General features: G+C 34.6%; 1 protein-coding gene across 4 annotated transcripts in view; it reads right to left on the bottom strand.

Moving 5' to 3' along the window:
- Positions 1-14,685, bottom strand: part of MAP3K7 (mitogen-activated protein kinase kinase kinase 7) — a 76,594-nt gene that overhangs the window by 44,376 nt on the left and 17,533 nt on the right. For all 4 annotated transcript variants that reach the window (XR_013383019.1, XR_013383021.1, XM_077903058.1 and 1 more), the window contains exons 4-7: positions 14,423-14,468; positions 13,192-13,330; positions 4,088-4,212; positions 1,388-1,516 (exon numbers count right to left, since the gene is read on the bottom strand). Coding sequence is in view for 2 of the 4 variants with exons in the window: in XM_077903058.1 (XP_077759184.1) it covers positions 1,388-1,516; positions 4,088-4,212; positions 13,192-13,330; positions 14,423-14,468 (439 nt within the window). In the remaining 2 variants the exon portion in view is untranslated. The remainder of the gene's footprint in view (positions 1-1,387; positions 1,517-4,087; positions 4,213-13,191; positions 13,331-14,422; positions 14,469-14,685) is intronic.

Below are 14,685 nucleotides of genomic sequence, written 5' to 3'. Positions count from 1 at the left end.
CTTTCATATCAGGAAAGTCATCAACTATGGTGTTATACTCAGTGACCTCTAAATAACTCTTTTGTCAGTGGCAGACCTTTTTGGCTGCTGTGAATCCATCATTTCACAGCCAGAAAACTGTCAACTTTTGTGTAAATACTATAGTGAGGTCCCTAACTTAAAAAAAGCCTTTAATATTATGAAGTCTTTGTAATTTTACCAACAAGTTAGCTCTTTTATTCCTTACTTTACCGAGTTGATAATTTACTGACAATTGCCAGAAAAACACAACAAATTGTCTTAGTCATTACTCTAGCATTCTCTACAATGACATTAAAGGTAGTAAAATGAAAAGTAGTACAGGAAACCAATAAAAACACTTAGGATTACTCAGATAATGATACTGTTTGACAAGTCTATGATACTTAGTTAGGTAAGTATTTTATGATCTGTGGAACAGTGTATTAAAATGCCAAAAAAATTAAAATGCCATAATCACAATGATTATAACCAATTGATAGAAATTAAATAATAGTGAAATAAAAATTAGGAAGGTTAAGCAATTTCCCTTCATGAAGAGTTTATTTTCCCAAATCAAATGTGAAGTAACTTGATTAATGAAGAACATGTATTCTAACATCCTGAGTGGTTAGAAATATCACAATTACATGTCTGAAAGGAGCAGGAGGGATATAAGGATACTGAATTCATAAATCAATATAACCTAAAAATATGGGCATTGGGAGTCAGAAAGATATGGATGTGAATCCCAGCAATACCACTTACTAATCTGGTGACCTTGGGCAACTTCCTTTCCCTCTCTAGGTCTCGGTCTCTGTAAAATTGTAAAATGAAGCAATAATAGTACTCCCCTTATAAGGGTGAATGAGAAGATTTTAAAAAGAAAGCATATGTGAAGCGCTATGTTCTGCCTTTATGAATAGCTGAAGTAACAACTCTTATTATCTTTTACTCCCTCAAAAGAAAAGGTTATATCTCCTCAATTATCTGAACCTTGAGAAAGATTTTATTAATTTAATTTAAAAATTTTATTTTCTTCACAGAGTCCAATCTGATGCTTCTCTATCCCCTGGAGAAAGCCAACCTAGGTACTTGGCTCTGGCTGTCTACTGATGGCTCTTCCCTAATCAGCAGAATCAGCAGACCTCCTCAGCCTTGGGCAAAGGATGGGACCACTCTCACCTCTGCCCTCCTTGATTTTGGGGGAGAGTAGGAGACTGATGAGAGCAAAGTATTCTGGTAACAAAGAACTGGATATTTTAATATTTGGGATAAACGTTCTTCTTCTTTTTTTTTTTTTTTGATAAATGGTCTTCTTTAAGGTAGACGCAATTTTCCAGACAGAAAATATACAAAATATATTAAAGAAAAACTTCGTTTTACTAACCGTTATGAACAGCCCACATGATACGGAAAGCTGGGCCACCAATCTCATCAAAGGGTTTCCGACGTGTTATCACTTCCCAAAGGATAATACCCCAGCTGAAGACATCACATTTTTCACTGTAATTGCTACCTAGAGAAAAAGGTGGTATAATTTCAAGATTCTTTTTCTACATGACTTACAGAAACAACTGCTTTCATAAATTTTTAACAGCACTGTGTACAAAAACAGGAGGACACAACACACAGAGCTGGGAAATTACTCTTTCCTAAGTACCTTATGTCTCTGCAACAAAACATTTACTTATGAATTAAGTATTAATAATGCACTAAAAAAACACTTTAGAAAGCTGGACACTTCATACCTTTTCACTGAGAGGCACAGGATTTATTTTTTATTTACTCAGACTTATACTTTCTCTAAGGTAGAGAATAAAGCATTTGTACTTTCCTTTCTGTAACTTTTTTTTTTTTTTTTCTTTCTGTAACTTTTTAATCTTAAATTTTCTTTCCCCATTCATTCTCTTGATGGAACTACTCTATCAAGGCAGAAGAAATTTCTAATTTAATGTTATGACTTTCTTCTAAATATCTGGCAAGATAAAATTCTTAATTTGTAAACTTAACAGTTGTAAGCAGTGAAAATTATAGATAACAAATTTATAGTAAGCAGATTATGCTGAAAAATTTATAGGATCACTAAATTGGGTGAATCAGCCCAATAAACAGCCAAAAACCCCCAAAAAACCCACTGTAAGAATGAACAATGATTACAGTGATAATTACATTTGTATGTAGCGTGTGTACTTCACATGCACTAAGCAATCTACTGTAAGCATTAAAATGATATTACAATCTAATTTTGGTTTTAGGTGCTGACATCTTTCAGAAATGAAGAAATCTATATAGCCTCATAGTATGAATTTTGCTACTCTAAATACTAAAAATAACTTATTTCTTGCCTCTTTTGTATAAATAAATCTTTTTTGCTTTTCACACTATAGTAAAACTATGCTAACTCACAGGAAAACATTTTAAATGAATAGTTTTAAGCCAGTGTATTCTACACATGAACTTAAAAAAGAGACATTATTTGGTTAATTGTATAATTTAACATTTGCTAGTTCATTCACTTTTTAATTGAATTTTATGGCAAAATAGCTCTACTCAAGTGACCAACTGCACGGTAAATTTCTCTCTCAGGTGGCTAGAAACAAAGAAACAAAATACTTTAAATTTGCCAAAAAGAAAATAAATAGGCCATAATCAGAATCTGATTACTAAACATATCTGAATCTTCTGGACAGCCATACTTCCTAACATACAAATCCCACATCTTTAATCAACTTTTCTCATTTAAAATATAACTTAATATTTTCATACAGAAACCTGTTATGAAACTTGCAGATCTCTTTTATAACTTGAGGTACAGAGATGTAAAAGAAATTAAACAAGTTTATCAGTTACTTGCCTTTCTTAGTATTATATTTAAACCAAATTACCTGCATTCCTTCTAAGGCATGCTCATTTAAACTTAGGCTGTCAATTTTTAATTGCTAGGAAACTAATACAAAGCACAGTTGATTCTTGTTATTCTTGGTCTTTATGTTCTATACAGTTTGTGACGACTGGACTAGTGACTGCTGAATCATTGCTCGTAGGTGCAGTCAGGGTTAGGTTCCTATGAACCTTAGTGTCAACTGATCAATATATAACCTTGTTTTATTATGTGTTTCTGTTTAAGATACTTTATTTAATATATATTGGACATTCATTAACATTGAACTCATGGAACAGCACTATAAATCATGCCTGAATAAAGATTAGCCAGCACATGTATTTTCTAAGACATGTCACAGCCTTGTTATAAATAGGAACACTAGAAAGCACTTCAATGCTGCTTCTGGAGGCCATCTTAAACAGTGAAATCACCAACAAAAAGCACATAAAAAAATAGGAAAAAAAAAGCACTAAGTAGAGAGCAAAATAAGAAGGCAGTGTGTTGTCTTATTCCTCAGTTAGGAACATGTGTTGATGACTCAAAATTTTTCCCTGCTCTGTATATGGCTGCAAATAACCATGAAAGCACCAAGAATACTGGTTTTAGGGTTAAAAATAGTCAGGTTTTTATAACTGCAATTGGTGGAATATGAAAATGAGGACTGACTGTATATATACTTGAACTTGCATAGAACAGTGCTAGACAATACAAATTGCTATTAAGATCTAGGGCTATATTTGTTTACTAACTCCTTAGACTTTACTACAGTTGACCTGTGAATACTGGTTTGAATTACAGAGGTCCACTTAAATGCGTATCTTTTTTTTTTCTTTTTTGGATAAATACAGTACAATACTATAAATGTATTTCTCTTACTATTTTCTTTTCTCAAATTTATTTTAAGGATACAGTATATAATACATATATAAAGTAGGTGATAAACAACTGTTTATGTTATGACTAATGCTTCTGGTCACTTAGTAGTTAAATTTGGGGGAGCCAAAAGTTACATGTGTATTTCCAACTGTGTGGGATGGTCAGTGCCACTAACTTCTGCATTGTTCAAGGGTCAACTGTATATGCTTTATAATATGTACTATGCAGAAATAAAACTGTGGAAACAGCATAAAGCCATAAACACACACCGGATGTACATGGAGTAAGAAGGCAGATTATCAATCGCAATATGATTTTGTCATTTACCTTCAAAAACTTCAGGTGCCATCCAAGCAGCACTCCCCTTGTTATTGGTCATGTGTGTCTGAATGTCACAGGCTGTACCAAAGTCACAGATTTTTAAAACTGTCCCCCCTGCAACCAGCAGTAAGCTGTTTACAAAAAATCAAAAATAAAGGTTGTAAGACCAATACTTGATTCCTACAATAAAAGAAGAGACATTTGTGGTAATAGAAATGGTTAAGCACAATGTCATCATTCAACTTCCAACCAGTTTCCTGGTCACTCTAAGAGCTTAATGGTTCAGACGAATATTTGTAAAAATTAAATGACCCTAACCTAGTTCTCTTGGGACCAAGACTGCTAGGCCAAAAGTTTGATGTCTCCATCTCTATCTCCATAATCTTTACTGATTATACATCTCTCTGGGAGAAAATAAAACATAGGGTTTAAAAAAAGTCCTATCAGGTAAACATTATATGTCCTGAAAGGGAAGTAGGTGGATATCAATACCTTTGTAAATCACTTGCCCCCTAAACTTAATCTACCTATTGCAGTGTTTTTTAAGCTACAGGCAGAAACCTACTCATAAAATCTAAATCTTAAAAATCTGTATTTTTAAAAGATTTTATTTATTAATGAGAGAGAGAGAGAGAGAGAGAGGCAGAGACACAGGCAGAGGGAGAAGCAGGCTCCATGCAGGGAGCCCGATGTAGGTCTCAATCCCAGGACTCCAGGATCACACCCTGGGCTACCCTGGGCTGAAGGCAGATGCTCAACTGCTGAGCCACCCAGGAGGGATCCTCTAAATCATAAAAATCTATATCAGAGATCTGGAAACCTAGGTCACAAAATTGATTCAGTAGACTATAAAAGCATTTTAAAAAATAGAATAGAAAATATCAAAGTACATCACAACTAGTAAAATGAAATACTGTTTGATGTATGTTGTTTTAGTCTTATACACATTAGTATGTAAACATGATAGACTGTGAAGTATCTCTTATTATGGATCATTGTCCAAATGTTTATAAACTATTTTATTTTTATTAACCTTATGGTGAACAGAAATGAGTTGTTAGATTAACCTAATGTTGCCAGACTGGTTAGCTGCTCACTGACCCCATTTCCTTTCCCTCCTGGACATAAAAGATTTTCTTTTTTAAAGATTTTACTTATTTATTCATGAGAGACACAGAGAGAGAGAGAGGCAGAGACAGGCAGAGGGAGAAGCAGGCTCCATGCTGGGAGCCTGACATGGGACTCGATCCCCGGTCTCCAGGATCAGGCCCTGGGTCGAAGGAGGCGCTAAACCGCTGAGCCACCCGGGCTGCCCAGAGGTTACATTTTCTAGACTTGAGTAGTTAGGTGTGGCTATATGACCATTCTAGTCAATGGGTTGTAGATGGAAATGTACTTTGCTTTCAAGCCTGGCCATAAAAATCTCTCACATACATATATTCCTTTTCCTTTCCTCATATGCCACTGAATGCAGAGGCTTTTGAACTACAAGACAGAAGGAGCCTGGGATCTTGAGCCACCAATGTGAAAACTGCTCACTAATCAAAAACATTTCTTTTGGACATCATATGAGTAAAAAAAAAACAAAACAAAAAACTTGTACTTTGTAAAGCCATGATATTTCAGAGCTTATTATAACAGTGCCACTCTAACCAATATAAGAAAATGGTATAGAAATGGATGTAGCTATCACAAAAATCTAATATATTTGATATTAGCCTAGCACTAAGCAGCAAAAAAAGCTAAAACTGGAAAAGACAGAGATTCATTAGTGACATGGTAAAACATTTGGTAAAATTTGTCTCCTATGACAAATTTGTGGCCTTAAAGGACTGGAAAAGCTGGCTGCTTCTAGACTCCAAATAGCAGGAAAGAAGACTGACAAAGGCCCATTAAGACTCAGTACTGCAGCAAAGAATAAATTAAGAGAAAGTATTTCCCACTAAAACTTGACGGCTTCAAGGTGCCTCTACTCAGTTGAGAAAAAGCAGTGTGGCCAGAAATTAAATAAACCAGGTTCAAGATTCTGTCTAAAAGGAATTATAGTAATAGTTACAGGTACATGAAACGGACAGGAACCAAGGAGATCAAAAGCCTACTTTTGAGGAAATTAAACTGCCAAAGGAACCACAAATTCCTAATTAAAAGTTTTTGATTGTTTTGAGTCTTACAACAATCCTCAGGACCCCAGATCTACATAAGCAAGGTGCGGGTTGTGAAAACTGTACAAACTCTGAGGAGAGTATATGCCAATACCCACATCTGACATTGTATGAAGAATGCATTAAGAAGGAATTTACTAAAGGGTGAAGCTTGGAGTCATGACCAATGGATAAGGGAGTTCCTTTCCAAGGGCTGAAGCAAGGTTTGATCAAGACCCCGTTCACAAATCCTGGGCAGAGGGACTAGACAATGCCAAGACTTCATCCCTATAGACGAGTTACTGTGGTATGCTTCCACGCTTTCCTTTTCCCAGTGGAAACTTTTACTGATTATCCTGTCTTTCTGTTATTATGTATTGTGTGAGTTGGAGAGGGCGAGGTGACAGATAACTTGTCCTTTTAATTCATTTGTTTCTAAACTATGGGAGGCTACATCTAGACCAGCTGGAGGACCACATGTCATCTTGAAATGCTCATCCTGGACAGTGAATTGGATGGTGACTGGAAGAGCCTTTGGGATGTTTAACTGGCAACAGTAAGTGGTTCTAACCTGTGGTTAGAGGAGTAAATACTCTGGGTAACTGGGACTGGCCAGCTGCTCATAAAAGCCATCTCCTTCTTCCTCTGGGGGCATACAAGACATTTCCTAACCCCTCTAGGAAGTTACAGTTCTAAGATTGAATTGTGGCCACTGATATGTGATTAAAGGGAGGGTCATTTCTAGACCTGGCTCAAAAAACCTCTCATGTGATCTCCATTCTCTTTATCTGCTGGCTAAATGATTAAGTTGCCAAAGCCCTGGAGGATGGCAGAAGTACAAGATGGAGGAAGCATAACTGGGTCCTTGAATGACAATACGGAAGATCATCTGCCAAACAGGAACAACTGTTTTGGATTTCACATGCACAAGCAATAAATTTCTACTGTGATAAGCCCAGTATTAGCTACAGCAGCTGGTGTTAAAACAACTAATATTCTTAGCTATTATGATTCCTTTAAAGAAACTGATACTCAGAGTCTTAGGTTTTTTAATATCCCAATGTAACTTATTACTACTATAGAGACTGAAATCAACATAAGAAAGTATTAAAAGAACTATAAAAGTAAAAGACAATTTTTATTAGCTTATTAAAAGAGTTAAACATTTAAAAATAAATATGTAACTCACTTTCTGTATCATTACCTAAAAGGCTTACAGTCCTCAGGGTTATTCTGTAAACTAGTAGAAATAATTATTTATTTTAAATCCCCTTTAACCACCTTCTCTTACATGCATAAATGTATTTTTGTTTTATACAGTCAACTTTTATTTTAATGTGTTTCACCATTCCTTCTTGAATCTTATATTTGTCCTATGCAATCATTTTCTTTCTTCCCAAATACCTTCAATTAAGGTCCATTTATAGTAAATTCTCTCAGGTTTTGTTTCAAAACATCTTGAATTTGCACCCTTCTCCTTAAAAAATAATTTAGGGCAGGTACACTTTTTTTTCTTAGCTCTGTGAAGTTATAATTCCAGTTTTCCAGCTTCCACTAATGGTGCTGGAATATACCCTTCCGTCTGTCAATCCTTTGTAGGTAATCTCTTTCCTGATTAGCTGATTTAAAAATCTCCCTTTTGTTTCTGTTGTTCTGTAGCCTCACTAACATGTGTTATAGGGTAGATTTCATTTATCCCTGTTTAGAAATCATCTTTGTCCAGAAAATTCCTGGTCAGTCCCTCCTGAATTATACTCTCTCCATCTTATTTTCTACTGTAGTTCTGTATTGTTAGTCCTGTCTTTCCTTTCTCTGTTCCTTAATCTATCATTTTTCTCCTTTACTTATTTGGTTGTGTTGCATTCTGGGTAACTGCAGATATATCTTATAGCTTGCCAATTCTCTTGTCATGTATTTCAGATCCCCTATTTAAAATTTTTAATTATTCCTAAATGTTGTATTTAGTCCTTTTGGCCATTTTGAGTAATTTATTCCTTGCATATTTTAATTCTTTTTTTGGGTAAATAATATAGGCATATTTACATCATATTTCAAATATTTGAAGTCTAAATATTTGAGAGCTTAATTCTGCTTTGTGTTATTTCTGCTGACTTTTACTCATGGTAACTTGGACCCTTATGGGTGTGGTAATTTTTACTGTGGCTTCATATTTGATTAATTTTAATCTGGAATAATTAAAGGCCTGGACTGAAGGCACAGGACTTTTAAATGGGAGCTTCATTACTATCAGATGCCCTGGGACACTACCAATCCCAAAACACTTTTATTGTCTTGTTGGGATTTTCTTAAGTGTGCAAGTAGGGCAAATCCAAATTCACAACAAGAGGGGAGATCTCTGTTAAGAAATAAAAGTTTGCTTAAGTAAGAAAACTGGTATTTTTTTCTAGCCTACTTTTAAGTTGTTCCCTCTGGGAATACTAAATTTATGGAGAGATCTCAGTTCTGCTATTTTACCTGGTACAGAACAAAAGACTTATCTCCAATTACACAAGAGCCATTAAAACCGGGGCTTTATATTTTTGATACTGACAGAAGCTCACATACAGTCCCTTAGCTTTCATGCTTGGATTATATTCTTTTAGGATTCTGTTCTTTCCATTTTTTGCCCTGATGATTTCCCTTATTTTCTTGTAAGATCACCTATGTATGTAAAAGGATGTTTGTTGTAATATGCAGTATCTCTGGGTGTTTGTTGTAGGACGGTTTTTCAGTTGATCTAGTTTGCCATATTGCTGGAATATCAAAATTCTTATTATGTGAGCATTAAGAATCAAGCCACATTTCCATATAATCTCTATCACAGGTTGTTAGGATTTAAATACATAGATATTGTGGCTTAACTTTATGTGCTTTGTAAACTAGGGTATGAAACCTTGTCACTATACCAGTCAGTGTGTGCCAAGGTAAGTGGCAGGGAGCCTACAGAGCCCCAGGTTAAAACTAGCACTTCTCCTTAGACCATCGTTTTTACTCAGTCTTAAGTATTTTTAACATCTGAACATTGACTTTAAAACAAATTACATAATATATGAAGTTGAATGCAAAATTTGCATGCAAAATCCAAAAAAGATGATTATTTGGGCTCTCTCTCCCTACTCTTAAAACTACTGAGGTTGTATTTTATCATAACTTTGTTCAGGGGCGGGGAGAGGAATTTGAGAAGCACCAACTTAGGGCATTAAAAACTTTGCAGACTCTCAAAACATCAAATAATTCAGTAGCAGTATATTTTCTAAAAACAGCCATAAAAATCAAGTCTTCCAAGTCTAAGATTATTTATAAGATCAAGAATAGTTTCGAGTATTTACCAAGAGTAACAGGGAATATTATTTATTAAAAATAGAACGGTAAATATCTGAATATAGTGATATGAAAAGATGTCCATGTAAGTGAAAAAAGCAACATTATATAAAGTATAAATCATACATGATTAAAAAAACAAAATAGTGGTTACCTTTGAGGAGTAGAAACAGGAAGCAGGAAAGACTCGCTTTATATTCTTCTATTTGCATTTGTTTTTAATCATGAACATATATTATTTGAAAATAACTACATATTTATTTATTCATCTATTTTAAAGAGTTTATTTATCTGGGAGAGAGAGAGAGAGTGAGAGAGAGGGAGTGTGTACGTGCACACAAGTGGGGTGATGAGAAGAGGGAGAAGCAGATTCCTGAGCAGGGAGCCCAATGATGCAGGGCTTGATCCTGGAGGCATTCCGGGATCATGCCTGGAGGCAAAGGCAGCCACTCAACTTGACTGAGCCATTCTGGTGTCCCAAATAGATATAATTTAATTAAAAAGGTAAAATAAACGTATACAGGAGAAGGAAAAAATGGTCCTGATTTTAAATGTCCTTATTTATTTTTTTAAAAGATTTTATTTATTTATTCACAGAGATACAGGGAGAGGGAGAAGCAGGCTCTATGCAGGGAGCCTGATGTGGGACTCTATCCCGGGTCTCCAGGATCACGCCCTGGCCTGAAGGTGGCACTAAACCACTGCGTCACTGGGGCTCCCCAAATGTCTTTATTTTTAAGATACTTCTAAAAATGTTTAATCTCAAAACTGTTTCTTATGTTCGAAGTGTGTGTGTGTGGGAGGAGCATAACTTTATTACAGTTAAAATAACTTAATGAAGGGCGCCTAGGTGGCTCAGTGGTTGAGCATCTGCCTTGGGCTCAGGTGGTGATCCCAGGGTCCTAGGATTGAGCCCCCCTCAGGCTCCTTGCAGGGAGCCTGCTTCACCCTCTGCCTATGTCTTTGTCTCTCTCTCTCAGGAATAAATAAATAAAATCTTTAAATAATAAAGTAACTTAATGGAAGGTTTCCAGTAAATTTTCTGAACTTAAGATTCTGATTTTCCTAGGTGCTATACCATCCAAGTTCAATCACCAAGTAGTATATACCCTTACTTAGGTTTTCCTTTGGATGACAAACAGAAATAAGGATAATTTGTACTATCACACTGTAGTAATATTCAACAGCAGTATTTGGGGGGGGGGGTGTTCATGGAAATTACAGTTTTTATAAATTCTTTGTATATAATTTTATATTAAAATTCTAACTAGAAAGATTATTCAGAAATCAGTTTCTTTTTAGTCCAAATGACTAGGATAAATAAACCAGATAAACAACTATACAGATCTCATGTCAAAAATACTTCTATGAAAACTGAAGTGGAAAGAATGCTAAATGCAATTTACTTTTATATGCATTTCAACAAAAAATTGCCTGTTTTATTGTTCTTGTTCCAGCTCTAACTATTCTTTACCCAGAAAAGAACTGTAAAACTGGTTTTCCTCGTTTTATTACCTAGTAGATTCAAGTTAATTTTTTCTGAATGACTTTTATATTAATGTTATTATAATTAGTACTCCTTCACTCATAAGATTTTAATAGGTCACCAGCAATGAACATGACATTCAAGACTCACTGAAATATGAACCTAAATTATCTTTGTAGGCTTACATTCACACAGCTGGGACCAAAACCACATTTTTATTTTTGGAGTACATGCAAACAAACCTGCAAAAGATGAATAAAATAGGGGCACAAACACAAGTTGAAATTATATAAAATACCTAATCAAATCATCACGTGCCTTCTTTATACACCATTCTCTGGAACACTCTTCCTTAATACAGAATCCACAGGTTTTCCACTGACAGTAATATAGTATGTGTGCTTGTGTATACAATTTATATATGAAAGCATAGCCATTCCAAAGACTTTTCTTTTTTCCAGTACATTCTGAGAAATCAATTCTAACTCTAAAGCCCAAAGTGTATACTGGGTGTCCTAAAAACAATCTGCAATACTATAGAACGAGTACAACCATAAGGATGCCTAAGAGGAATGAATGACCTACGCTAGACTTCCTACAACTATACTGATGGTATCTATTAGCAAAAGGAAGAGTCTGTATCTACAAATGATTTAAGTAGGACATATCTAAGTAGGTTGGTTAAATAAATCTAACATTTATGGACTTATGGCATATGGGTAGATGGAGAATGAAGGTAGTCATTTCAGTTGTATAATTATGGAATAGAAAAGATGTTGGAAAACTGAAATGACTTCCTTTTGTGAGGTATTTTCATGTATATTGTTTAACAATAGTCAGTTATTCCAAAACCAAAATATGACCTAATGCAGAAGAAACAAGATACTTTTGGGAGTTCCATCTGATGGTTTCTGGCTCTTCCAAGAAAAAGATGCCTGATGCTTGCCTGTATCCTCTGAATCATTAGTCAATTTGTGGCTGGATAAGAGCTATGATTCTCATGAATTTGTTTTGATAATTCAGCTGTATATTAATTAAGAGGAGCAAAAGATGATTCAATCTTCGTAAACAGGAAAAAAAGATGAAATGATTTCTTCTTCATTGGCCAAGATAGGTAGCTACGGCAATAGCCTCAAGGAGTCAAGTAAAAAAATAAAAGAATCATGAATCTGAGTCTTAAACATTATTTGACCAGGGACCTAGGGAAACAGAAATCAGCTTATTTTTTTTTTTTAGAAATCAGTTTAAGTCTGAGAGTAGGAATAATGTACACTAGTGAGAACAGCCATTGCAAGAGCTGAAAGCTATGTAGAACGTATTAGATTAGACATAAGAGTGACAAGTTGTACCCACACAGGACACTTTAATGCTTTAAACCTGTATCAAGAGAATGGAATACTTGAGACTGATTTCCTAGGGGAAACCTCTTATATGAGGACTGATGTAGTGGCGGGGGTGGGGAGTGAGAGAATGGCATGTGGACTTTTTTTTACTATCACAAGTGGATAAAGAAAAAAAAAATAGAGAGGAAAGGGGAAAATACCACATGTATGTTTTCTTTATTTAAGTACCTATGCAAACAAAAAACCCCCAAAGTATTAGCCTGTTAATGTACTTATTTAGGGGAGTTTTAAAGTCCTATGATCCTTAATAAGGAGAAATCCAGAATATTTTCAGGTTCTACCCAGATGCCAGACACGTCCATTTTCCTTCCTCTAAAATGGCAAATAATAACCACTCTGTAAAATATTGTAGAATGTCTATTATATATGGACATTGTACTAGTTATTAGGAATATAGTGGGGAATAATATAAACTTGGGGACCGTCTAGGGGCAACAATAGATACAGCAGGCACAAAATAAGATTTACAGGCTAACCAATTATAGAAGTATGCCAATCAATGGCAAGAGTTATTAAAATATAACAAAAATATGACTAAAATTAAAATCCTACTAAAGACAGTATTTTAAAATGCAAGCTTAGATAAATGACTAAATAACAAAGGTGAGTTAAAAATAAACTCTTTCAAACTAGCCAAAAGGGAGGAGAAAAGAGAAAGTCAAGTGCAACAATTAGCTTGAATTAGGAAGTGGGCAGGGGTTGGGGCAAGATAGACAGAGAGAGAGAGATGGAGACAGACATCACACTATTAGAACTTACTTTGGTGGTTTCAGGTCCCTGTGAATTAGAGCTTTGGGTTGCATGCTGTGAAGATAAGCCACTCCTTGGGAACACTGTAAACACCAACTCATTGCATGGGCAGCAGTATAATATGGCAATGGTTCAGCACCATGCAGCACTGCAAAAGAAAGGCACAAACTAAAAAGAACTTTATTGCATATAACAAAAGACACAAGGTGAATGAGAGCACTATTGGGACACAGGACTGGGTATTTTTCTACACATGCTCCCATCAGTCCTGCTTTTAATTCTTTTCTAAATATAAAGATGGAAATATCTAATAATTTCAAATAGAGAACTACCACACAAGTATCTAAAATGTAATAGTACCTCTATCAAATGTTATACACACTCTCTAGCAAAATTAATATGAATTACTGCACTTTTCCGGCTTAAAAGATGGTCTTTCATAATAATATAAATTATAGGCAATGTGATAGCACTGAGATACAGAGTAGTATGGAAGGAAATAAAACAATGTGCATCAAGATGTATATAATTATGCTTTCTACAATAGCTAAAAACTAGAAATAGTTCAACCAAATAAGACAACCAAGTGTTAGAGATACCCATTAACTATGATGAACACATGGGCATTAAATATAAATGAAAATTTAAATAAACCGTTAATTAAAAAAATAAAATGCAACAATTTATTTTATATAAATGCAATCATTAATATATTTACTATATGGCTGGTGTCTCTTAAGAGTGAAAAATCTCTGTTCTATAAAAATAACTAAATGACCTTGTTTCTTTGTTATAATTAAAATGTTTTGTGAAGTGCGTTTTCGCAATTTTATTTTTTGTAAAGAGAGCAAATTAAGTAGTAAGAGAGGGAAGAAAGTACAGTTAAAGAGTTCTCAAATAAGGAGGCTCAAAGATAAGAGTGGGCAAATGAAAAACATGAAAAGTATGAAGATATTTTAAAATCTATTTAAAAAGCAAATTTTACTTTACTTAAATGCTTTTAACATTATGAAAAGTACCATCAATTGAAAAGATTGATAGGCTTCTAAATTTCACATACTAATGTTGCAGCATCTTATCTTTTCGTTTCTAATCTTTAACAGATTTTTCTTTTAAATTACCTCCTTTTGAGATTCTGAAGGTAGTAAACTGTGAAGAACATTAAGTAACTAACAATGTATATTAAAAGCTTTTCAATGATTTTACTCTACTATATAAAGACAGGTCTAATGACACTCACCATTATATAAAGAGCCCCCTTCAGCATATTCCATCACAAGACACACCTAAAAGAAACATGTCAGTATAATTAACCACAGGGCTATAGCATCTTAGATGACTTGAGAGAACTTAGTTCAATCTGTAATTTTATAAATGCATTAAAAATTATTCTTTTGGTCCCCACTATGTAAATGGTACTAATGGAAAAAGAAGGCCCTATGATCTAAGGCCTTGTCTTGTAGGGGCCCACTACAAAATTAGTATGTAATAAATAACATAATA

Source organism: Canis aureus, chromosome 7 (genome assembly GCF_053574225.1).
Source record: "Canis aureus isolate CA01 chromosome 7, VMU_Caureus_v.1.0, whole genome shotgun sequence".
NCBI lineage: Eukaryota > Metazoa > Chordata > Mammalia > Carnivora > Canidae > Canis > Canis aureus.
The sequence above is the reverse complement of the archived record's forward strand: the minus strand, read 5'-3'. Positions and strand labels throughout refer to the sequence as shown.